This window comes from Paralichthys olivaceus, chromosome 4 (genome assembly GCF_024713975.1).
Source record: "Paralichthys olivaceus isolate ysfri-2021 chromosome 4, ASM2471397v2, whole genome shotgun sequence".
NCBI lineage: Eukaryota > Metazoa > Chordata > Actinopteri > Pleuronectiformes > Paralichthyidae > Paralichthys > Paralichthys olivaceus.
The window spans coordinates 13,459,719-13,483,944 of record NC_091096.1 but is presented as its reverse complement, the minus strand read 5'-3'; the positions used below and the strand labels follow the sequence as shown (position 1 = coordinate 13,483,944).

Here is a 24,226-nt window from a genome sequence, read left to right as displayed (position 1 = left end):
CCATCAAAGGCTTAATATGAGTTCACAAACAAATAAAGAAATTCATTAATAAACAAACAAATAAAAACATAACTGTGAAAAATAAAACTTATTCAAAGACAGTTCAGTTCAGCTTAAACGTCTAAACAGAGTTCCTGCTTTTTTTGAAATCATGTATTTAACACAAACTGAAACATCCTATTTCATTCATACACGATCTTCGGGCAGGTTTCCTTCTTCCTGGGAGGAGCAAGAGTCCTGCAGCACGTGTTTACATCCACAGAGGAGGAGGAGCCGGAGGAGGAGTCTGTGTGTGTGTGTGTGTGTGTGTGTGTGTGTGTGTGTGTGTGTGTGTGTGTGTGTGTGTGTGTGTGTGTGTGTGTGTGTGTGTGTGTGTGTGTGTGTGTGTGTGTGTGTGTGTGTGTGTGTGTGTGTGTGTGTGTGCGTGCGTGTGTGTGTGTCGCTGGTGGAGGGGCTGCTGACACACTGGACTGATGGTGGTAGGTGGCTCTTTGATATTCACTGTTGCTGAAATGAGTCAAACCGCTGCAGTTAACTGAGGACACACTTCGAGTTCTCGGTGGAGTCGAGTAGAACAGGAAGAAGTGTTCTTAATTTAAAGAATTCATCTAGATCACAGTGAAGGAATGGAAAAGGACCTCTGGTTTCCGTTAGCACGTTAGCAGCAGCAGCAACAACAACACCGACAGATCACTACTACATAGAAACTGCATGTTTCTACAAGGTAATGCTTCTGCAGGTGTTTCTCATAGATACAGATGGATCTACTAATCTTAGCTGAGTCTTCCTGTTGAGGGCAAAATGGACTGAACTCAGGTTTGACTTTTTTGTATTCCTCCTGCTTTGCTCCATCTCTTTCAAATCTCTTTCATTAGTCATGCATGTACATGGATTGAAGTATTGAGTTCAGTTTGCAAGTGATAAAGCCTGCAGACATTTCCTGTGCAGCTGACAGCAGCATAGAGACAAAGATAACTTAAATGATAGTTTTCATTCATTCATCAGTGCATAACCTTTAATTTGAATATGCATTGTAATACAATTTGCAATAGTTTTGATGATATGACATTATAAACACCATGTGACACATAAACACAGCAAGCTTCATTTGTAAAGGGATGGTTCAGCCTCTCCTTTGTTTCTGTCAAGCCTCAAAGGCAAAGTGTCTGCAGAGCACAAATCCCTCCTTGTCTGCCTCTTTCACGAGAATCACATTATTTTTAAGCTCTGTTTGCTTCACATGGCTCACGCATCCAAATATCCCATATCTTTTTATATCTTTGTTATTTATGCTCATTAATGATGTGTATGTGTGTGGATGTATTGCCTGCCTGAGCCTTAACTCCCTCAGTGCTGACCTTTCCCCCACATGGGGCAGCCACACTTAGCTCTCATGTCAGCTGTTTGAGACCCGAGCAGTTTGTGGGACACTGGCTCGGAAATGGTCAACAGCTAGTTTATTGATTTATAAGACAGAGTCAAGAAGAGTGTGCACAATTCTAATAATTGCTTATTATATGATTTTTATTAATTTACCTGATATAACAACTTATAATTATTGTTGAATTAGTGTAGTTGCTGTTGTGTTAGGGTTGGTATGAAGGCTGGCATCAGAGTAGGAATGTCTGTTGATTTACTCTGTTTTGAAGTTGAACCAAAGCCACCAACCTTATCTCAAATTACCACGGGTGTACCTGTCCTTGAAGGGCCTCTGACCTATGGCACAATCTAAAGAAATGTCCGTGCACTAGAATAGTACACGCAGAGCAATGCTATAGTATAATGTTTTCTCAGTTCACATGAGATCAAATGGCAAGGACCTAGAACAGAAACCTACTGAGCCTCTTGATTACAGTTCGACTGATATCGGCCAGTAACAATAAAAAAAACAACAGCTAACTAATCTGACTTAAATGGTGTCTAGAGAGGCACCATGAAAAAATATTATTAAATTGATAACTTGTGGACAACTCATTATGGACAATTTATACAAAAAGAAAAATCTAAAATGATAAAGAAGAACCAAAGATATCATCTTTTTTATTTTATATGTTCTTTGTCCTCATCAAAACTTCAAAAGTTTTGAGTGTGTTATTTATATATAGTTCTATCAGGTAGAGATGAGGAGAAAGCTGCAGAGATCTCATTCATCTCCAGCTTAAGGGTTTCGAGACAATTTCTAAGGGTTTGCACATTTTGCTCTGGAGCTACAATCGTCTTTATTTAACAGTTATCACATACGCAGCAGAATATGTGAACATTCAGTGAAATGATTTGACCTGCACCTTTAACTTTTCTCATATATTTTTGTTACAGGTGCAGGAGGATGTCTGCCAATGCTCTTGTTAGCCACTTTGGGATTAATCCTATGGATATTGTTGCTACTGTGGAGGATTAATACCAAGACAGTAGCAATGCCCGTGAAAGGAGAGGAATCTCTGTCAACAGCTGAGGAGGACATGTCCGCTCCACACACCCCTCATCCAGGAGAGCATTCGCTCTCAACAGTTCCCACTACCTCAGCATACAAAGAGAATAACAGATCTCTGTCCGACGGTGCCTCCTCAGGCCTTGATGTCAATACATTGGACTGTGAGCCTCAACAGTTGTCCTCTGAGTTAAATTCAAAGCCGCCATCGTTGCCTCCGACCTCTCAGAAACCTCACAAAAACAACGTGCCAATGCTCAGCTCAGGGCCCGAGGCAAGGGAACGCCTCAAATTCATTCTTGGAGCATCAGAGGATAACTCCTCAGACGACGAGCCCCTGGTCACCAAACCTCCGAGTGGTGCAGCCCAGCCTTCGACCTCCACCAGGAAATCTGCCCCTCAGCAGGCACCCTGTGCCGTCAGCCAGCCCAGCTACTCAGGCATCAAGTAGGAATTTTATTTTTCTTAAGAAAATAAAGTGTCAACTGTCCAGGGTCAGGCCTCCATCATGTGACCATACATGGTGAATGGCTGTGTCTGACAGAGGATGTATTCCTATGTAAAAGTGTGTCACGTTTGTGACGTGCAGCAATGCATCTGCTCGTCCTGCCTCCACAAACTGTGCTTCACCACCTGACTGCATCGAGCCGACCTGTGTTATTGTCGCATGCCAAACACCTCGACTCTATTATTGGAACAAGAGCCTCAGCCAGTGACTTTGAAACCTGTGCTGTGACTCGAGGTCACAGCACAGCAAACACAGCAAACAGCTAACACAGCAAACAGCAAACACAGCAAACAGCAAACACACTTTTGTAAGCAAACAAAAACTACTTTTTTTATCCTTTACAAATTTTTATATATATATATATCTTTTTTATTCTGTGATGATATGATGGATGGTCAAAGGAGCTGTAATGCACACAGCTATGTGTGGGACTTGACATGCACATTTGGATAGACTCATAAATTAAGTTATGTGTTATAGTGGGAAATCATCATGAAAGGGAAAAAGGTAAGAAGTTTCCTACAGTTTACAGAGTATAGACCTAATCTGTTCAAATCTGTTTGTGTGTGGCTGCATGGAGGTTTCAGTCTTTTCATGTCCGCAACACTGGCTCCAGTTCTAAGCAGAATCAAGCCTTTAGTGTCGTGTTGTTGGCATCGGCTGTGTTTATGTTTGTAATGAGCAGCCTGTGATGTGTCTCGGGGAGATCTGCAGATATTTTGCTGCACATGTGGGAGTGGAGAGGGGAGGGAATGCTTGAGAGGAAGTTGTCTCTTTGTATTGGTCACATTTTTAAAATGAATTTCTGCGACTAAGTGATTACGCTGCGTGATGGAGGGAAACGGCTAGAGTCTCAACTTGTTTCCGTATCTCAGAAGGAAAGTACCGTCCAGAGGTTTGAAGCTGTTGTGTAGTAATCTGATACTTAAAGCTGCAGTGTTTGCTTTTAGACAGTCATCACATGGTTTATGTTGGGGCAGCAGAAATAATAAAAGCAAAGCTACTTTGTCCTAAAGTTTAGCAGATAGCACTGCAACTTCTGCAGAAATGTTTTTCTTAACAGGAAGAAGCTCTTGTGCAGCCGTACAGTTGTTATGTAACTTGCACATAGGCTGTACTGGTACATGTAAGTTTGAGGAAATAAAAAAGAACACTCCAACAATTGGTTCTCTCAAGAGGAGGGAAGTGTGAAACAGACCTGTTTCATCTTGCAGCAGTATAGTAACAGGCGGACATGTTTTCGTTTAAGTGATGTTTTTAACCCGGTGTGTTCTGCAACCCTGTCGTATATCATGTGCTGGAAAAAGGTCAGAAAGTGGATGAGCCGTGCATAGAGACTCAGGAGCTGTAAACGGTTATCAAAAACAAGCTCAATAACCAAGTACAATCAGTATTTTCCCTCGGTGAACAGTACAAAGCTTGAGTTCAGTTTAAAGTTCATGTCAACCCCAGACAGAATTGCACTCCAACTTCACAGTATAGCTGATGCGACTCAGTTTCTCAGTGATATCTCAACATGAGACAGAATTTGTGTGGAGATACACTCTGCCTTGTGGTGCAATTGCAGTGAGACTTTGGAATGAGAACGACATGAGCCAACAGATAATCATGGTATGTAAAACAAACTAATGGCTTTATCACATTATAAACTAATGGAAAATCTTTGCGTATGTTGTCTTCATGTAAATTTGTGTTGTATCTTATTCAGCGTGTTGTTTTACTGATTATATTAATATTGATTAAGGATTTCAAGCAGTTAAATAACCACGTCAGTAAGATCAGTTTTACTACTTTCGTATTTAATGACATCGCTTCTTTTTTAATCTCTCATCGTCAAATATTAAACCAAGTGAGATGATTCACTTTTGTAGCATTAAAATGTTGCTTTTGATCCTTAAGCGAAACTTTAGTACTTACTTGAGCAGTAGAACCGGCTCCCCATCTGCTACAAATTTCCGTTCAAGCTTCTATCGATCACTTTTCACTACATAGTCTGGCTCTGCTTTATATTTCAGAACTTCTAACCTCTTCCTCTGTGCCGAGACCACTGAGATCAGAGAATCAAATGCTTTTAAAAGTCCCACGATCCAGGCTTAACACAAAGGAGATCATGTTTTTATGGTTTTAGCTTCTACACTGCAGATCAAAGTACTCGCCCTCAAGTTCAGCAGAATCAGTGCATCAGTTTAAAAATCAGTCAAAAACTCACCTGTAGAGACTGCTCATTTTTATAGGGTTTTTTTTTTACAATTGTTTTAATGTTTTTCTTTGCACTTGTATTTTATTCTTTGAATCACCTTGTAACCCTGCTTTTGAAAGGTGCTCTAGAAATAAATTTAGTATTATTATTATTATTATTACTATTATTGTAACACTGAGTATAGCAAAGTGGCACATTTCATTGTTCATAGACTTAAACTATTGATTGTTAGAGCATGGTGAGGCTAGAATTCTCTAATAAACCAAATAATAATCGATCATTATTATCACTGACTATGTAGAAATAACTTAAAAATAATTTATGAATATAGGTATATGTTAATGTCACAGTAATCATCAAAAGCTGTTCTGCAAAATCTCATGATTCATTAATCAACTTGATTTAAAATGATCCCAACTTTAAATCTGATAATGAAGATACTTCGCTTTACTTAACGAAAGTAACTAAGTGTGTGGATACTAAAGTGAAGTGAAGCTGTTCCCTGTCAGCAAACTTACTAAAATACCAAACTATCCCCAGTTGTAGCCTGGCTGGTGCATTTGAAATGTGACTCTGAATGTATGTTTGAATATATGCTGATGATACTTTTACTTTTATTGTCTCTTTTCTGGTGAACAACTGATAAAAAAGGTACAGCGAGACTGATAGTGCGGGTCAATTTCCTGAAACAAATCCTTTTTAGAGATTACATGTTTCTGTGCAGAACAGTGTGTGATTGTGAAGATAAGGCCAGAAATTAATGGGTTGTTTGAGACAGGCTGAACTTTGACTGGAGTTTTTGGTTTTCAGTGCTGTTGTTGACTTGTTGCTGTCATGTGGTGTGTGAGCAGGTCCTGTTCCCACCATGGTTGTTGTTAAGCATAGTGCTCCGTTTCTGTTTTCAGCTGCTTGGGTCTGATATAATGGAGGACCGTGATCACTGTGGTTTTCTGGATTTTTTAAATAAATGTTGTAGCCAATATACAAAACTAAAATACACCCAGGTGACTGGGTTTTGCTTTGTTACTGAGCAAGACAACTAACAATGTGCTTTCCACTCCAGGCCTAGCATGTCCGGTCTTCATCTGGTGAAAAAAGGACGTGAACACAGAAAGATGGATCTACAGAGGGACTTCACTGTGGCCTCCCCGGCTGAGTTTGTCACCCGATTTGGTGGCAACCATGTCATCGAAAAAGTAAGGACTTGAATGTTACTCAGTAGAACGCATATCTCCGCCAAGATCCAACAGTTCCCTCATGAAACCACATTTAAATTCACTAGATCCAATTTATATTTGGATCTGCACCAAATTCCACATATGCATCAATCTCAGTCCCCTTAACATTTTACTTTCACCTTTATAGAGACAGCAATGAAAATGTAATAAGCAAGTAAGTAAATGTTGATTATAAAACACCAAGGTTACAAGATGCTGTACAAAACAGGAAATAAGAGAGTAAAACACAAACAATAGAAGAATAGAAACTCGACAAAGGGCAAGCAAAAACAATGGAACCATAAGGACCAACACTGTTCTAACACTGTTAAAAGAAATTCCTGGACCCGCACCAATTTAGCAGATTAGATCCTGACCCCTACCATGTAGCTCCACCAATTTTCGTGGTATTCCGTCCAGTCATTTTTGTGCAATCTTGCTTAACCCAACCAACAAAGAGACAGGGGTGAAAACTTAATTTCTTGGTGGGGGTGATATAAGTAAAATAAAATCTCTACTTTTCACGGCAAATGCAGAGTCATGTGTTTCTTCTCAGGAGGTCTGTGTTTCTGTTGCAGGTGCTGATCGCCAACAATGGCATCGCTGCCGTCAAATGTATGCGGTCAATCCGTCGCTGGTCCTACGAAATGTTTCGCAACGAGAGGACCATCCGCTTTGTTGTCATGGTGACCCCTGAAGACTTGAAAGCTAACGCAGGTTATTGTGAACTTGATACTCATTATATTTTATTATGCAGCAGACATCACCTGTTTGTCCAAGCTGCCAAAGCAAATGATTCCCTGTTTTAAAAATTTACGATATGTGTTATTCTTTTTCCGCCTGTAGAATACATTAAAATGGCTGATCATTATGTGCCTGTACCTGGCGGGCCCAACAACAACAACTATGCCAACGTAGAGCTGATAGTGGACATTGCAAAAAGAATCCCAGTGCAGGTACATTTCAGTGTTCATCTGTCAAGCTGTGTTCTCTTGCCTCTGAGTTTAAACTTTTCTTCTAAATAAATATAAATGACATGTGTATTACTCATCACAGGCTGTGTGGGCCGGTTGGGGACATGCGTCAGAAAATCCCAAACTGCCCGAGCTCCTGAACAAAGCAGCGATATCATTTTTAGGTATATACATATTTAGTATATGTATAAAATAAGTTTAAAAACACAATATATTTTAATGTGGACCTATCTCTCACATCTCATTGTTTAATGATGATTTCTGTCAGGGCCGTCCAGTAAAGCCATGTGGGCTCTAGGGGATAAAGTGGCTTCATCCATTGTGGCCCAGAGTGCTGACATTCCCACTCTACCATGGAGCGGATCAGGTGATGTATTACCTCCACACACACTGTCTCAGGTTAAAGTGGTGAAGGACATGTTGTGTTTTCCTCACAGGGTACAGATTCTCTGATGGGTTGTACTGTGAGTGCAAAGTGTCTTCATGTTCTCACCTGTGTGTTGTCCTGCTCTAGGTCTGAGAGTGGACTGGACAGAGGAGGACCAAGTAGGAGGAAATGTGATCAGTGTTCCTCCAGAGATTTACACAAAGGGCTGCGTCCTTGATGTAGATGATGGCCTGGCAGTAAGCATAAGAAACATATCAAACAATTCATCAACCCTTCAAGGATTTGTAATCTGCTTAGCTATTTTTATGTTCTGTTTCTTTGCAGGGAGCTGAGAGGATTGGTTATCCGGTTGTTATCAAGGCCTCTGAGGGTGGAGGTGGAAAGGGAATCCGTAAAGTAGAAAGTTCTGAGGACTTTCACAGTTCATTTAGACAGGTCTGTGAAAAATACGTTTTACAGCCTAATGCCTGATTTCTTTGCAATTACATCCAGACTTTATACAATTGAATTTGTTTTTTATTTCAGGTTCAGACAGAGGTACCTGGCTCACCCATCTTCGTCATGCAGCTGGCTCAGCATGCGAGACACCTCGAGGTGCAGATACTGGCCGATGAATACGGAAACGCCATCTCTCTGTTTGGACGAGACTGCTCCATCCAGAGGAGGCACCAGAAGATTATCGAGGAGGCTCCTCCCACCATAGCTGCTCCCTCCACGTTCGAGCAAATGGAACAGGTTAGTTTCCGTGTCTGTGTTTCTATTTTCCAGCTCTAAACCAATCTTGTTGAGACTTTTGCAATTTGTCTCCCCTCTCTCTCTGGACCAGTTTGCTGTGCGACTTGCCAAGATGGTGGGTTATGTGAGTGCAGGTACTGTGGAGTATCTCTTCTCTGAAGATGGAAGTTTCCACTTCCTGGAGCTGAATCCACGTCTGCAGGTGGAACATCCGTGTACAGAGATGATTGGAGATGTAAACCTGCCTGCTGCCCAGCTTCAGGTAAACGTCCGTCAGTGGACAGACTCATTATAACACATGAACAAGATTGTCTGTGTATACACAGCAGAAGAATGTATCTACAGATTAAATCCTGCCATTATAACACTGAGCTTCATCTGTGATAGATTGCCATGGGAATCCCCCTCCATAGAATCAAAGACATTCGCTTGCTTTATGGAGAAACTCCGTGGGGCGACACCATCATTAACTTTGAGAATCCAGACTCCATGCCAAATCCAAGAGGCCACGTCATAGCTGCTCGCATCACCAGCGAGAACCCTGATGAGGTCATTTATCAATTTATCAATAATCAAAATGCAGTTGAAAGGTTCTGTGTCATATTTTTAACTGCATCACTCACTCGTCATCCATGTGCCTTCACCCACAGGGTTTCAAGCCCAGTTCTGGCACCGTGCAGGAACTGAACTTCCGCAGCAGTAAAAATGTTTGGGGTTACTTCAGCGTGGGAGCGACCGGTGGCCTGCATGAATTTGCGGATTCGCAGTTCGGACATTGTTTCTCCTGGGGCGAGAACCGCGAAGAAGCCATTTCGTAAGTCTTTTTTTTGATGATCCTCGATATCCGATGTTTAGCAATCACAGCTTTAGCGGTTTTATCTCTGAGGCAACAGTCAGTAATACGATGAAAATGACCTGCCAATAATCCAACAAAAGATTAGAAGACAATAATCCAATATACTTTTGCAATTGATTTGACAGTGTTATTCAGGATATACCATTATTATTTATAAAGTAGGCTATATTCTCTATATGATAAATCTTGCAGGTTACATGTGTTTTCATCAGGTGTGATATTTATCATTTGCTTCAGGAACATGGTGGTGGCGCTGAAGGAGCTGTCCATCAGAGGTGACTTCAGGACGACAGTTGAGTACCTCATTAAGTTACTGGAGACAGAAAGCTTCAGAAACAATGACATTGACACTGGCTGGCTGGATCACCTCATTGCAGAGAAAGTGCAGGTAACTGAAGACCTGATGTCAGACCTTTGAGTCGTCTCTTTTTTGTTGAGTCATTTCATCTATGTGTTCTGTCTGCAGGCAGAGAGACCAGACACAATGCTGGGTGTTGTCTGTGGGGCTTTGCACGTTGCTGATACGAGTTTCAGAAAGAGCATGTCTGATTACCTGCATTCCCTGGAAAGGTCAGTAGACTCAGTCTCTTCATATCAATGTCTCACTATAGTTCTTACTCATATAACTGACTTTTAAAAACATGATCTGCTGCGTCCTCAGAGGACAGGTGCTGCCTGCAGCCAGTCTCCTCAACTCTGTCAGTGTCGACCTTATATATGAAGGAGTCAAGTTCTGTCTCAAGGTAATTCATCTGTTTTATTCCCTTTACATGTTCCTTGTTTTACTTATCCTCTTACTTTCTTATGGCTCTGTGCTGCGACAGCCAGTGGCCGGAGGCATTGTGTTTATGAGTCAATATCTCAAGAAAGCATTGAGAGGATTATTTTCCAAATTTGATAGATTTTTTTCACTTGGACTCAAAGACGAAAGGATTCAACTTTGCTGTTAGACGGGCAGAGGTCAATATCACATGACCATCTGATACAGACATTCACTTGGACTCAAGGATAAACTGATTCGAATCTGGAGGTCAGAGGTCAATGTCCTGTACCTTTTTTGCCTTGTGAATAAGTAATCTTAAGAACGCCTTGAGATAATCCTTTTAAATATGGCACAAATATTCACTTACACTCATGGATTAACTGATTAGAATTTAGACAGTCATTGTGGACTCACAAAACATGCTTTTGGCCTCTTGAACAAGATATCCCATGTCTGCCCAAAATAAATTCTTCAAATTTTGACTAGTTGCCACTGATAAGATTTCAAAGGTTAAAGGTCATTGTGAAACTGCACTGGTTGGAGGAGGCATACAACTGCAGTGAGGTATTTCTAGTTTAATCAACAAAATCGCCGTTGCCACCTGCAGGTGGCGCGCCAGTCCCCAACAACATACGTCATCTCGATGAACAGCTCCAACATTGAAATAGACGTCCACAGGCTAAGTGACGGAGGCCTCCTGCTGTCCTACGATGGCAGCAGCCACACCACCTACATGAAGGAGGAAGTAGACAGGTAAGACTGTCACTGTTCAATCTGGATGAATCACTGGTGCTCGTTTTCCTTTTGGTTTGATCTGTTTTCTAATATCATTATCATTATTTGACCACACAGTTACCGCATCACTGTTGGCAACAAGACCTGTGTGTTTGAGAAAGAGAAGGATCCCACAGTGCTGAGGTCACCGTCCGCTGGCAAACTGCTGCAGTACATGGTGGAGGATGGAGGTCATGTTAATGCAGGGGACGTCTACGCTGAGATTGAGGTGACAGATTTTCGTGAAATGTAGAATGCCTGTGATTTAATGAGGCATTTCTTTTTGTATTTTCACTGGCTGTATTTGTGCTGTGGATTCAGGTGATGAAGATGGTGATGACTCTGACTGTGCAGCAGAATGGTTGTATCCACTTTGTGAAGAGACCTGGAGCAGTGCTGGTGCCTGGCTGTGTGGTGGCACATATCGACCTAGACGACCCCAGCAGTATACATCGGGTAGATTATTCCACATTACTGTGGACAGCACATAATCTGAATCTCTAAATCGAACCTTGTAATTTAAAAATATAATATATAACAATTCCTCATTACAATAGAATCAAATATTGTACTTACATTTTACAAAATGTTTCCATCAACCCAGAGAAATCCTCTGTTTTATTCAAGGTAACAGGACGTGAAGACAACTGAAGACATATTATACATTTTAAGCACTTTCTAATAATATTTTGATGTACAGATCTTATTCAAATGTTAAACAATTTAGATGTTGTAACTGTAACTGCAGATAATAATGGACACTGCACTTTTCCATGTTGTCCTCATAGGTGGAGCTCAACACAGCCATGTTGCCGCCCCAGCAGCCGCTGCCCATGGTCGGGGAAAAGCTTCACCAGGTGTTTCACAGTGTCCTCGAAAACCTGATTAAAGTCATGGATGGGTTCTGCCTTGAAGAGCCCTACTTCAGCACCAAGGTACACTTCAGTCCCTCTGCCCTGTCAGATTCCTGAGGCAGTTTGAATACATTTGTTTAGTTTTTGTTTCATACTCATGTCTGCAGCTGAAAAAGTGGGTGGACACCCTGATGAAGACTCTAAGAGACCCCTCCCTGCCGCTGTTGGAGCTCCAGGAAATCATGACCAGTGTGGCGGGTCGTGTTCCACCTGGCGTTGAGAAAAGCATCCGGAAAGTCATAGCTCAGTACGCCAGCAACATCACGTCCGTCCTCTGCCAGTTCCCCAGTCAAAGGGTAAAAGACAAAGTGCTGTGAAACTGCATCTGCGTCACAGAGCAAGTTCTTTGAGTACAAGCGACCACACTATAATGACATTTCCTTTCAATTATTTCAGATTGCAAATATTCTAGACAGCCATGCAGCGACCCTGCAGAGGAAAGTTGACCGAGAGGTTTTCTTCATGAACACCCAGAGTATCGTACAGCTGGTACAAAGGTGGATTTATTTCACATTTATCAAATGCAGATAAGTGATGTTGGTGTTTCTCGTTGTTTGACACGTTTGATCATGTTCTATTCAGGTACCGCAGTGGAATCCGGGGTTATATGAAGTCTGTGGTTCTAGATCTGCTGAAGCGCTACCTGCAAGTCGAGATGCAGTTTCAGCAAGGTGACATTACAGTAGTATCATAATAAACTTTATTTCCACTTTTTTGTGTGGATCTAAATAAAAATAAAGTGGATCTGCCAAGATTTAACAGCCTCATCCATCCACTATCTTTCATGGTAATCCGTGCAGTAGTTTTTGTGTATTGTGTATTCTGCTGTGGAACAGACAGACAGGCATCGTCCTTTTTCTCTCAAACAGCTCACTATGACAAGTGTGTCATCAACTTGAGAGAACAGCACAAACCTGACATGAGTCCTGTGCTGGAGTACATCTTCTCTCATGCTCAGGTCCCCAAGAAGAACGTCCTGGTCACAATGCTCATCGTAAGACTTTCACACACTCTGACACGTGAAGAATTCTTCCTACAAGATATCTGTATGATGTGACATTACGCGATGTGCCTCCTTGACTTTGTGTAGGACCAACTGTGTGGACGGGATTCCACGCTGGCAGATGAGCTGATGGCTATTCTAAATGAGCTCACACAGCTCAGTAAGATGGAGAACTCAAAGGTGGCACTGAGAGCCAGACAGGTCAGACAACCTGCATCTCACTGCAGCACAATGATCCACCTCAAGTTGGATTGAAATGATATTTTCAAATCTGAACTGATTTAAAATAATTCCAGACTTGGTCATTTACACAAACTTACATAATCAAACATGACTTCCGATTGCAGATTACAGCACACATAAAACACAAGAAAAGTTTTCCCTCCTTTTTATTGTCTCATGACAATAAACTGGTACGGAAAGGAAGTTATTAAGTCTTATTTACGCTGTATGCAGCCATGTTTCGGTTCATCAGCTTCAATTCACCAACACCCCCAGGTTCGTCTTGGAGGGCTGAATCTAAACTATCAAAAAATATAACTTTTCCGATTTTAGATTATTAACATTACGAAAATTAACAGATTCTTTGATATCATATTTGTCTCATAGGTGTTGATTGCCTCAAATCTACCATCATATGAGCTGAGACACAACCAGGTGGAGTCAATCTTCCTGTCGGCCATTGACATGTACGGACACCAGTTCTGTCCAGAGAACCTGAAGGTTAGCCTCGTGCGGAGACATTTCATTTTTTTATTTTTACCATCTTGAAAGTCAAAGACTGATTTTTGCTTTCATTTCTCACAGAAACTCATCCTCTCTGAAACCTCCATATTTGATGTTTTACCCAATTTCTTCTATCACACCAATCAAGTTGTGTGCATGGCTGCACTGGAGGTACGGTTAGTGGAAACAGGCGTTTTTTATTTTTCTTACATCAGTGACAATGTCTGAATTGCCTCGTACTTACGACTGTGTTGACTTCCAGGTGTATGTGCGCAGAGCTTATATTGCCTATGAGCTAAACAGCATCCAGCATCACCAGCTGCAGGACGGAACATGTGCTGTGGACTTCCAGTTTATGTTGCCGTCATCACATCCCAACAGGTAACATATTTACTCACTAAACTTCAGCCACAGCCTACTACTACACACTACTATTTATTTTTTTCTATTGATGTTGTGAATCACAAACACACACACACACAGATTTGCAAATATGTGCAGGAATCTGTAAATGTGTATAGTTAATATGTATTTTTTTTCAGATTTGTAAAATGATCTGTAGATGTATCATGAGATTGTTTTGAGATCTGTACATGTATAGACAAATCTATAATCACATGCATAGATCTGTTAATCTTTAAATGTGTACATACATATTAGTAAGTGAAAGCATTTTGTGCCAAGAGCTGGACATACATAGAAGACATCAGTTACATTTAGGTCATTTTTACTGCACTTGTAAGTGGGTGCAAATAGTCTGTTGTTTTTTTACCCTGAGCTAAAGCATGGCAAGAGACGCGGCCAATTTAGTCCCTTTGGTCAAGTGTTTTTGTTAAAAAAAACAATAACAACAAAAAGATGCTGCTGAAACTGCATCACCAAACCTGGCATGATGGCTGCTGTCAGTGAGACAAGCTCCATGGAGAAGTAACATTTATTCGTGCAATAACGATCATGTGTGAAACGACACTAAATTGCAAAGCCCATCTGAGTTGGAACTGATGACTAAACCTTTTCAGCCATTAATACCTGTCACATTGTTGCATTTAATGCATTTTTACAGATCTATGCACACAGTGACAGATTTGTAACTACACATATTTATATACAAGTTTACAAAGCTGATTACTTACACACATTCCGAATGTGTGTTTGCAGATTCATGTACACATTCAGAAACCTCAGCACGCATTTAGGCAATTACAAATCTGATTACACACACTCAAATTGAGATACAGCTACACAACTCTCCACTGACAAATATACACAAATGCTACAAATTCTGGCCCCTGATTTAGCTTTTAACACGTAGCCACATATGTGCAGATCAACTTACTTACTTGCTGCTGCTGCTGCTGCTGTGACTACTTACAGCTGACTCTGAATGCAGACAGTTCTCTCCCTCCATGCCTGAATGTGAATGTGCTTTACATCTAATCATAATGCCTGGAGGTAGTGGTGCAGTGTGACCCTCCACCGCTAATGTGACCTGTCAATCATCTTATTTCAGAGAGAGCAGCCCTACTCTGAACAGGTAGAGTAAAGCTCCTCCCAGCCAGACAAACCTCCTGACGGTGTGTACAGTTGCATGCTGGATGCACCGTGCTGCTTCCCCCCCTTTCTTTCTGTGAAAGAGGAAACATTTGATAAAAGGACTCCTCTAACAAGTCCTTCCTAATTCACTGTTGAGCTGAGCTACTCAATATTTGTGTTGCTTCTTTCAACCTGTTAAACAATTCTGGACTTTTTCAGAGGTGCACCCTTTATTTATTTTGTCTCCCTCTTAAAAAATTCAAGCCTGAGATGTTATTGATTACTAGAGATTTGATTCTTAATTTGCAAACTCTCAATCAGACATAGTGACAATTATCTATTATATGATTAATTCATAACCCCTGTCAATGTAATTACATGAAATTAACCTACAGACTGAATGTAATTGTTGTATGAATAGATGAGAATATCCACACTTTCTTTAATTTCTCTAAGCTGACTGTGATCATTCAGCGGTCCTATGTTGTTATCACTGCCTGTGTGTGTGCGTGTCTCTTTTTCAGACTTCCTGTACCGATGCATGGATCAGGACAGTTTAACATGAGGCGTCAGAGCAGTGAGCTCTTCCTGGAGGGAGCCTGGTCTCCACCCTGCCAGCGCATGGGGGCCATGGTGGCTTTCCAGTGTTTCGACGACTTCAGAAGGTGGATTACTTTTTATGCGTTAATGGTTTCGTAAGGTTAAGGTTGCTGTGACCTCACAAACCACTTTTTTTATTTTATGAACAATTTTTCCCTTAGACTCAAATATCTATTGGTTGGAATGTGTTATTCTAAGGTCAAAAAATCCTTTTTGCCTTGCGAACACTTTATCTTAAATCCTCGAGATAATCCTTTTTAATTTAGCACAAATGTTCACTTAGACTCACAGATTAACTGATTAGATTTGGGAGGTTAAAGGGCACAATCACATGTTTTTGGTCCCTTGAACGTGATATTTCAAGTCTGCCTTTAGGAAATGTCTTAAAATATTGACAAGCTGTCACTTGGACTGAAAGATGAAATTATTAGATTCCAGTGGTGAAAGGTGAAAGGCCACAGTAAACATTCTAGTTGCATGTTTCTCTTTGCAGGAATTTCGATGAAGTTCTTTCCAGCTTTGCAGAACAAGTCCTGGAGAGTTCTCCGTTCTCTGAGTCCTGCTCTAGTCTGTATGAGGAGGAGAATATTAAGGTGAGGCCTGTGAAAGGGCTGCTGGCTTTTAATTTAAAAAAACGTCTGTTTTCATGAGTGTCCCAGCATCTGTTTCTCCACGACCCTGTATAGAATACGAGGGAGAATCCAATCCACATCATCAATGTGTCCATAAAAACAGCAGACACAGAGGACGACAATGTCTTGGTCACAGCGTTGACTTCCTTCACCCAGTCAAAGGTCAGTTTCTGAATCTTAGATAACACACGACTGATTCATATCAATGAAGGTTGTTTTATTGTTGAAATGAAAATGGTGTATCTTCTTTAACAGAGAGCAATCCTCTTTGAGTACGGAATCAGGAGAATCACGTTTTTGATTGCGCAGAAGGTAATTCTGCAACAATACTCCCAGACAGTGAAATATTTTCATTAGACCCACTTTTATCTTTCACATGTATCTGTGTATATTATTTTAAAAATAGCTTGAGGGAGCCAATAATGGCTCTTTTCTTTTCAGTATTTATGACAAAGGTCCAACTTGTGTTTTTAATAATTATCTTCATATGGAAAAAACACAATTTGTGCTAAATTGTAGAGAATGTGTGATATCACACTTTCATTTTTTTCACATATATCTTTACTCCATTGCATTTATTATGCCTCTCATTCTTTAAAAATTGTCATTCCGACAGAGAGAATTTCCCAAGTTCTTCACTTTCAGAGCTAGAGACGGGGTAAGTTTTTAATAATTTGAATGCATTAACCTGAATTATAATCCAATATGCTCCTGTGAGATGACCCTCCTCCTCTGCCTGTACTTCTCCTCAGTTCCAGGAGGATCGTATTTACAGGAATCTGGAGCCAGCGTTAGCGTTTCAGCTGGAGCTCAACCGTATGAGGAACTTTGGCCTGAAAGCGGTTCCCTGTTCGAACCACAAGATGCACCTCTACCTGGGTGCTGCTCGTGTTCAGGAGGGTGCTGAGGTCACAGACCACCGCTTCTTCATCCGAGCCATCATCCGCCACTCAGATCTCATTACAAAGGTACAAGGGGAAACTGGATACTGAAAAAATGGCTTTTTCAAGGGGATAAGCGCATTGGTTTAACTCTATTAGAAAGTACTGTTTCTAGCAGTAATTAAATCTTTCCGTACACACAACCAGGAAGCCTCCTTTGAATACCTTCAAAATGAGGGAGAACGTCTTCTCCTGGAGGCCATGGATGAGTTGGAGGTGGCCTTCAGTAACACCAGCGTCCGCACAGACTGCAACCACATCTTCCTCAACTTTGTCCCAACTGTTATCATGGACCCCTCAAAAGTCAGTGTCCAGAACATACAGTAAACACTACCACAGTGGTGTTTGTGTTAATTAAGTGTTATTCATTTCTATCAATGGTATGGATAAAAAATAATTTAAATTTTTTATCCATACCATTGATTTTTACTGATGTTAACAGTAGATATTTATATATTTTTTATAAACTAAACCTATTAAACATTCAGTCTCTTTGACATCTTTGTTCTTTTCTCTCGGACCATCAGATAGAGGAGTCTGTCCGCTCCATGGTGATGCGCTATGGCAGCCGTCTGTGGAAGCTGCGGGTCCTTCAGGCAGAACTGAAGATCAACATCCGCCTGACGCCAACAGGGAATGCTGTTCCTATCCGTCTGTTTCTAACTAATGAATCCGGCTATTATTTGGACATCAGCTTGTACAAGGAGGTCACTGACCTAAGTTCTGGACAGGTGAGGGCAGTGGACTGAGGTCGCCTCCTTGAACCAACTGTTTTTATGTAGTGTCTGTGCTATTTTACGGTCACATAAATCACTTCGCTCAACTCGTCATCTTTGCAGATCATGTTCCAGTCATATGGAGACAAGCAGGGTCCTATGCACGGCATGCTGATCAACACTCCTTATGTGACCAAGGATCTGCTGCAGGCCAAACGCTTCCAGGCTCAAACTCTTGGCACCACATACGTCTACGACTTCCCTGAGATGTTCAGACAGGTAACGCTTACTCACTGAATTAGACTCATTTTCTTTCTCTGATGTTCTCAAAGTATGTGACTCGAATGGAAATCTTCTTTTAGGCTCTGTTCAAGCTCTGGGGTCCAGGGGACAAATATCCTAAAGATGTGCTGATTTGCTCTGAGCTGGTTCTGGACCCACAAGGACGACTGGTGCAGATGAACCGCCTACCTGGTGACAATGACGTACGATTGATTTTAAGACATTTACATGAACTATTACACTTTTCATGTATTCATTCCCAGTGTGATGATTCTGTTCACCACTCTCCACTAGGTGGGGATGGTCGCCTTCAGGATGAAGATGAAGACTCCAGAGTACCCCGAGGGCAGAGACATCATTGTCATCTGCAACGACATCACTCACATGATCGGCTCGTTCGGTCCTCAGGAGGACGAGCTGTTCCTCAGGGCGTCTGAGCTGGCTCGGGCAGAGGGCATCCCCCGCATTTACATCTCGGCCAACAGCGGAGCACGCATCGGCCTCGCTGAAGAAATCAAACACATGTTCCAGGTGGCCTGGATCGACCCTGCTGACCCCTACAAGGTGACTTCTGAGGAAATGAGCACAGGTAATAGCATTTCATATGTGTAGTTGTACAAGTCTTATTATAAGTTGTATCAATATCTCTCCTCAGGGTTTCAAGTACCTTTACCTGACACCTCAGGACTACACACGCATCAGCTCCACCAATGCTGTTCACTGTCACCACGTAGAGGAAGGAGGAGAGTCCAGGTATAATGAAGTAAACAATGTCACCTCATGGAAATCATGGCACCCTCTACTTTTCTCTGTGGGATGATAGAGATGTTTTGATTTGTCAGGTACATCATCACGGACATCATTGGGAAGGATGAAGGTCTTGGTGTCGAGAACCTACGAGGATCTGGAACCATCGCTGGAGAATCTTCTCAGGCCTATGAGGAGATTATTACAATCAGCATGGTGAGAATGTGGAACTGACTTCCGCCAGCAGTCATTCCCTCTGGGGCTTTTAGTTTTTATTTGAGAGCCTTTTTGCTCTTGCAGGTGACATGTCGTACTATTGGGATCGGAGCCTACCTGGTCCGTTTGGGACAGCGAGTGATTCAGGTGGAGAACTCTCACATCATCTTGACTGGAGCAGGTGCTCTGAACAAGGTTTGTTGGTCTTCTCTTGTCTTCTCCTCTCTTTCCTCTCTTTTGCTGTGCACATCACAGCCTCTGTGTGTGTCACCAGTAGAGGGTTGCAGATTTGCAGTAATTTAACTCCCCCCAGAGATTCTGTGTCTTTTCCACATTTCACAAGATTTGCAGTGCCTTTCTATAGAATATTTCAACAATGTGAAAACATCAGTTGAATGACTTTTTTTTCTGGTGCACTTCTCTCTTTGTGTGTCTTTCTCTCTCTCTCTCTCTCTCTCTCTCTCTCTCTCTCTCTCTCTCACTCTGGGGGTTCTCTTTCTCTCTATCTTTTTTCTGAACAAGGTAACAAATCAAAAAAAGTCATGTTGACTAAAGATGGGGCTGGCAGCAGTAGTGCTGCAGTATAAATAGTGATCACAGCAGTGAAATATTATTTATTTTTTAAATATTTAAATTATATTCTATACTATATATCCTACTGAAATTCCTTCCATTAGCTCTATATACTTTGGCTAAAATGTGTAGTTTCCAGGTTGGTGACGGTTAGTGGCAAAGCAGTTGGAGATGAGTACATATCAGTAAGTGGTCAATATAAATGACTGCTTCATGTTGTAGTTGTTATACTCAAATACTTAAAATAAAAAGTTGGAAGCTTGAATCCCTGCTTGTGTACAGGTTCTGGGCAGAGAGGTCTACACTTCCAACAACCAGCTGGGAGGAATCCAGATCATGCACAACAATGGAGTGACTCACACCACTGTGCCAGATGACTTTGAGGGCGTCTTCACCATCCTGCAGTGGCTCTCCTACATGCCAAAGGTTCGGATGAATGTGTGAAGTGAGATCTACACACAGTAACAGAACCAGATCACTAACTCAAGCTTTTCTCTCCTCACAGAACAAACACTCTCCTGTGCCTATTATAGCAGCTAAAGATCCAGTGGACAGAGAGATAGAGTTCACTCCTACTAAAACTCCGTATGACCCCCGCTGGATGCTGGCTGGTCGACCTCACCCCAGTGAGTTGATTTAAAAAAAAAAAACGTCTCTTTCACTGGTAAAGCAAATACATTTCAATGATTTGAACATTCTTCATGGGTGTCATCAGCGGTGAGAGGCGCCTGGCAGAGCGGATTCTTCGACCATGGCTCTTTCATGGAGATCATGGGGTCCTGGGCTCAGACGGTGGTGGTAGGAAGAGCACGGTAAATATGTTTCTAAGAAAGTACACACTCACAGAATACTTCATATGAATGGTATGTACAGTTATAAGCCTCACTCTTAAACTGATTATTTACACTGTTAAATGGCCACAGGTTAGGAGGAATTCCTCTTGGTGTCATCGCTGTTGAAACACGCACAGTAGAGTTAACCGTCCCAGCTGATCCAGCCAACCTGGACTCAGAATCTAAAGTGAGTAAATCTGTACACACACTTTGTTAAAGTCACACAATAGACTGTGACAATAATTAGAGGGGTATTTCACCTCTGCCCTCATGTTTTTGTTTGTTGATGTCAGGTTTTGCAGCAGGCTGGTCAGGTGTGGTTCCCAGACTCAGCCTTTAAAACAGCTCAGGCCATTTGTGACTTCAACCATGAACGTGTGCCTCTCATGGTGTTCGCCAACTGGAGGGGCTTCTCTGGCGGAATGAAGGGTACACGATGAATAATGAACATTTCTGCATATCATACGCTGCTTTGTCGTAATTGTAAAATAACTTCTGTTCTCTCTCAGATATGTATGACCAGATATTGAAGTTTGGAGCCTACATTGTGGAGGCCCTGCATGGTTTCCACCAGCCGGTGCTGGTGTACATCCCACCACATGCTGAGCTGAGGGGAGGGTCCTGGGTGGTGATAGACCCCACCATCAACCCGCTGTATATGGAGCTCTATGCTGACAAGGAGAGCAGGTACATAAGTGCAGTGAATTCATTTTTTATTTAGTAAAACAACTGATGCGTGTATGATTACATGTTTTTTTTGTCTCCCTGTTGTTTTCTCTCTGTGCAGAGGGGGTGTGCTGGAGGCTGAGGGCACAGTGGAGATCAAATTCAGGAGGAAGGACCTGCTGAAGACCATGAGAAGACTAGATTCAGTCTATGCCAGTCTGGTTGAACAGCTTGGTAAAAGCTCTTTATCTCAACTCATACAACCACACGTATTTTCTTATTTTCTTGTAACCTTGCCGTGATTCAGAGCTCTTCTGTTTTCACCAGCTTCCCCAGAGCTGTCTAACAAACAGTGCAGAGAGCTGGAGTCAAAGCTCAAAGCCAGAGAAGAATTCCTGCTTCCCATCTACCACCAGGTGGCAGTGCAGTTTGTAGACCTCCACGACACCCCAGGGAGGATGCAGGAGAAGGGTGCCATCACTGTGAGTGTGCACTTCACAATCACGCTGATGTAATGTGTGTAATGAAACTGTGCTCGGTTGAGTCGCACGCTGCTGTAACATGTTTTACAACACTCTGTTGACAGGATGTTCTGGATTGGAAGAACGTGCGAACTTTCTTTTACTGGCGTCTCCGTCGCCTGTTGCTGGAGCAGGTGGTGAAATGTGAGATTCTGCAGGCCAACAAGGACGTCAGTGACGGACACATGCAGTCCATGCTGCGACGCTGGTTTGTTGAAACAGAGGGAACCGTCAAGGTACGTGACACCACAAAGAGATATTCTCTCTGCTGATGCACAACATGCAAGTTAAACATTTTGAATACATGTCTATAAAGCAGTTCAACTCAGACAGCACTTGGTCAATTTTTGTCAAAGTGCGGGATCTTTTTTTAATTTCATTTTTCTTGTAGTTTTTCTGTCTGGTACTGTTTGTTTATGTACATTGACACTTTTGAAGTCATCTCATTTTATTTTAACCCTTGTATGTGACTGAGAATAGGACCTGCAATTGCAACATACTGAAATACTTAAAAGACAATTTCTATTTGTTTCACGTCTTCTCAATACCCAGCCTAAATCTGTCACTGGGACAAATCAACAGGATCTGGCCTTTACTTATGAGCATTTCATTGTTAATTCGAAATGTAAAGGTGTGTCTGTTTGCATTGTCAGGCTTACCTCTGGGACAATAACCAAGCTGTAGTTGAGTGGCTTGAGAAGCATTTGTCCATGGAGGACAGCGGCACTCAGTCAGCTATCAGAGAGAACATCAAGTACTTGAAACGAGAAAATACTTTGAAACAAATCCGCAGGTTTGTAGAATCACACACACACATACACACACACACACCATTAATAACTGCAACTTCACCGGGATGCATTCTAGGTTTGGTTTTTAAAGTTATTAATATTTCTAGAGATACCATGGTTTCTGATCAAAAGACAGGCCAATGAAAATCATTATTTTCAAGCAAAAGCAGAAAAAAGTGTCTATACATTTTCATTGCAATGTTTGTGATAGAGATCTTCCAACTGTGTTCCAGCCTGGTGCAGGCTAACCCTGATATCGCCATGGACTGCATCATCCACCTGAGCCAGAGCATCACTCCGTCCCAGAGGGTCAAGCTCTTGCATCTGGTCTCAAGTATGGACAACACCAGTGCCAGTTAAGCTGAGGGGCTTTACCAGGCTCTAAGAAAACAAAGGGTCTGATCCACTTGATTGTAAAGAGGGGGGAAATTTAAAGCTAAAAAAAGATTGTACAGGATTATAGCTGGGGCAATTGTTTGCACTGCACACATGCACAAAGTGACCTAGTCCTCAGTTATTACAAAATCACTACAAAGCTCTTATGTAATCTGTTCCAATGATTGTCTTTTACATTTGTCGAGTAATGGTGTATCAGTGTTACAAATTAATCTCAATAGGCTCTATTTGGTCTATTGAGGTCAGGGTTATACAATCATCATGCAGAGGTGCTGGTTCTCACATTTAAAGGTTTTCAATGAATATTTGAACTTCAAACAGAACAAAAAAGAAATATTAGCCAAATTCCTGATGCAGTAAAAAAGCGAATAGTGAATCTCAAATAGAATAAAGAAGAAATTAAGCCAAATTCCTGATGCGGTAAAATAGTGAATTGAAGTTTCAGATTAATTTCTGTATAGACTGAAATAAAATCATTATTTTATGGGTATTGTGATTCAGAGATGCAAATTAAGAAGCAGGTAAAATTTTGTCTTGTACTGCATGTGTCCTGAGTTCATTAGTGTTTGTCATTTCACTGTTGACACTGGACTCAGTGGTCCATTCTTTTCAATGTTTCTTTCAGTCTATGCTGTTTATTTGCTAAAGACAATGGTATCAATGACAGGACATGGTGTGACACTGTATCTGAGACACATTTCTTCAGACTCAGGTTTGATCAAAGATGGACATTAATGACTGAAGTGGTCTCGCCAGCTGATGTATTGATTTGCCGAGCCTCCGATCAGAAATATCATCCGTGACATTTCCTTTGAATGTACATAAACTCTTTTCGGTGTCATGTTTTCCACCAAAGGACTGTTGTTAATAAATATCATTGATATATTTTTGGCAAAAACAAACGTATATTTATTCACCCATTTGATTTTTATTATGGTCACGTTACTGAACATAATATACACCTAACTTTCAGACATGTTAATCACAGTATATAGAAGAATAACATGTAACATCTGGATTACTCAAAAAGCGTTGGCACACGTTTTCATTTGGGAACTTAAATGTGTAAATACAGTCAAAAACAAAGCTTTTCTGGGGCAATAGCAATTAGCAAACATTCAAATATATACAGCAAAAGACTGACAGAGTCATCACCTTCTCCAGCTGCCTTTTTTATAAATATAAATAAAACGTCACAGTAATAATGTCTAGCACAATACAACAGACAAGAGATGGAGCGCTACAGTATGGAAGGACTTTAAAACGCAGAGTGAACAGTAGAAAAACCGGTAG

At 41.4% G+C, this 24,226-nt stretch overlaps 1 protein-coding gene across 9 annotated transcripts; it reads left to right on the top strand.

Moving 5' to 3' along the window:
• The first annotated feature begins 281 nt into the window (after nucleotides 1-281).
• acacb (acetyl-CoA carboxylase beta) lies at nucleotides 282-23,818 on the top strand. Of its 9 annotated transcripts, none has more exons than XM_020100894.2 (54): nucleotides 282-479; nucleotides 2,317-2,875; nucleotides 6,200-6,332; nucleotides 6,932-7,070; nucleotides 7,200-7,309; nucleotides 7,410-7,491; nucleotides 7,596-7,694; nucleotides 7,842-7,951; nucleotides 8,040-8,150; nucleotides 8,241-8,450; nucleotides 8,542-8,712; nucleotides 8,838-8,999; nucleotides 9,101-9,264; nucleotides 9,544-9,694; nucleotides 9,773-9,876; nucleotides 9,968-10,049; nucleotides 10,677-10,822; nucleotides 10,922-11,072; nucleotides 11,165-11,299; nucleotides 11,632-11,778; nucleotides 11,865-12,053; nucleotides 12,154-12,254; nucleotides 12,340-12,428; nucleotides 12,627-12,751; nucleotides 12,848-12,961; nucleotides 13,370-13,483; nucleotides 13,568-13,657; nucleotides 13,749-13,867; nucleotides 14,997-15,020; nucleotides 15,544-15,684; nucleotides 16,113-16,212; nucleotides 16,306-16,413; nucleotides 16,507-16,563; nucleotides 16,868-16,909; nucleotides 17,004-17,219; nucleotides 17,340-17,495; nucleotides 17,720-17,923; nucleotides 18,032-18,187; nucleotides 18,271-18,393; nucleotides 18,485-18,754; nucleotides 18,846-18,943; nucleotides 19,033-19,153; nucleotides 19,238-19,348; nucleotides 20,009-20,152; nucleotides 20,232-20,352; nucleotides 20,442-20,538; nucleotides 20,650-20,746; nucleotides 20,853-20,988; nucleotides 21,069-21,246; nucleotides 21,347-21,459; nucleotides 21,553-21,707; nucleotides 21,812-21,982; nucleotides 22,400-22,539; nucleotides 22,771-23,818. In XM_020100894.2, the coding sequence occupies exons 2-54, from the start codon at nucleotides 2,337-2,339 to the stop codon at nucleotides 22,895-22,897; spliced, it is 7,293 nt and encodes a 2,430-aa protein (XP_019956453.2). In that variant the 5' UTR covers nucleotides 282-479; nucleotides 2,317-2,336; the 3' UTR covers nucleotides 22,898-23,818. The 9 variants fall into 9 exon arrangements, with proteins under 9 accessions (XP_019956453.2, XP_069379919.1, XP_069379924.1 ...); XM_020100896.2 differs by having other exon boundaries at nucleotides 457-816; XM_020100892.2 differs by lacking the exon at nucleotides 282-479 and adding an exon at nucleotides 540-724.
• Nucleotides 23,819-24,226: the final 408 nt, after the last annotated feature.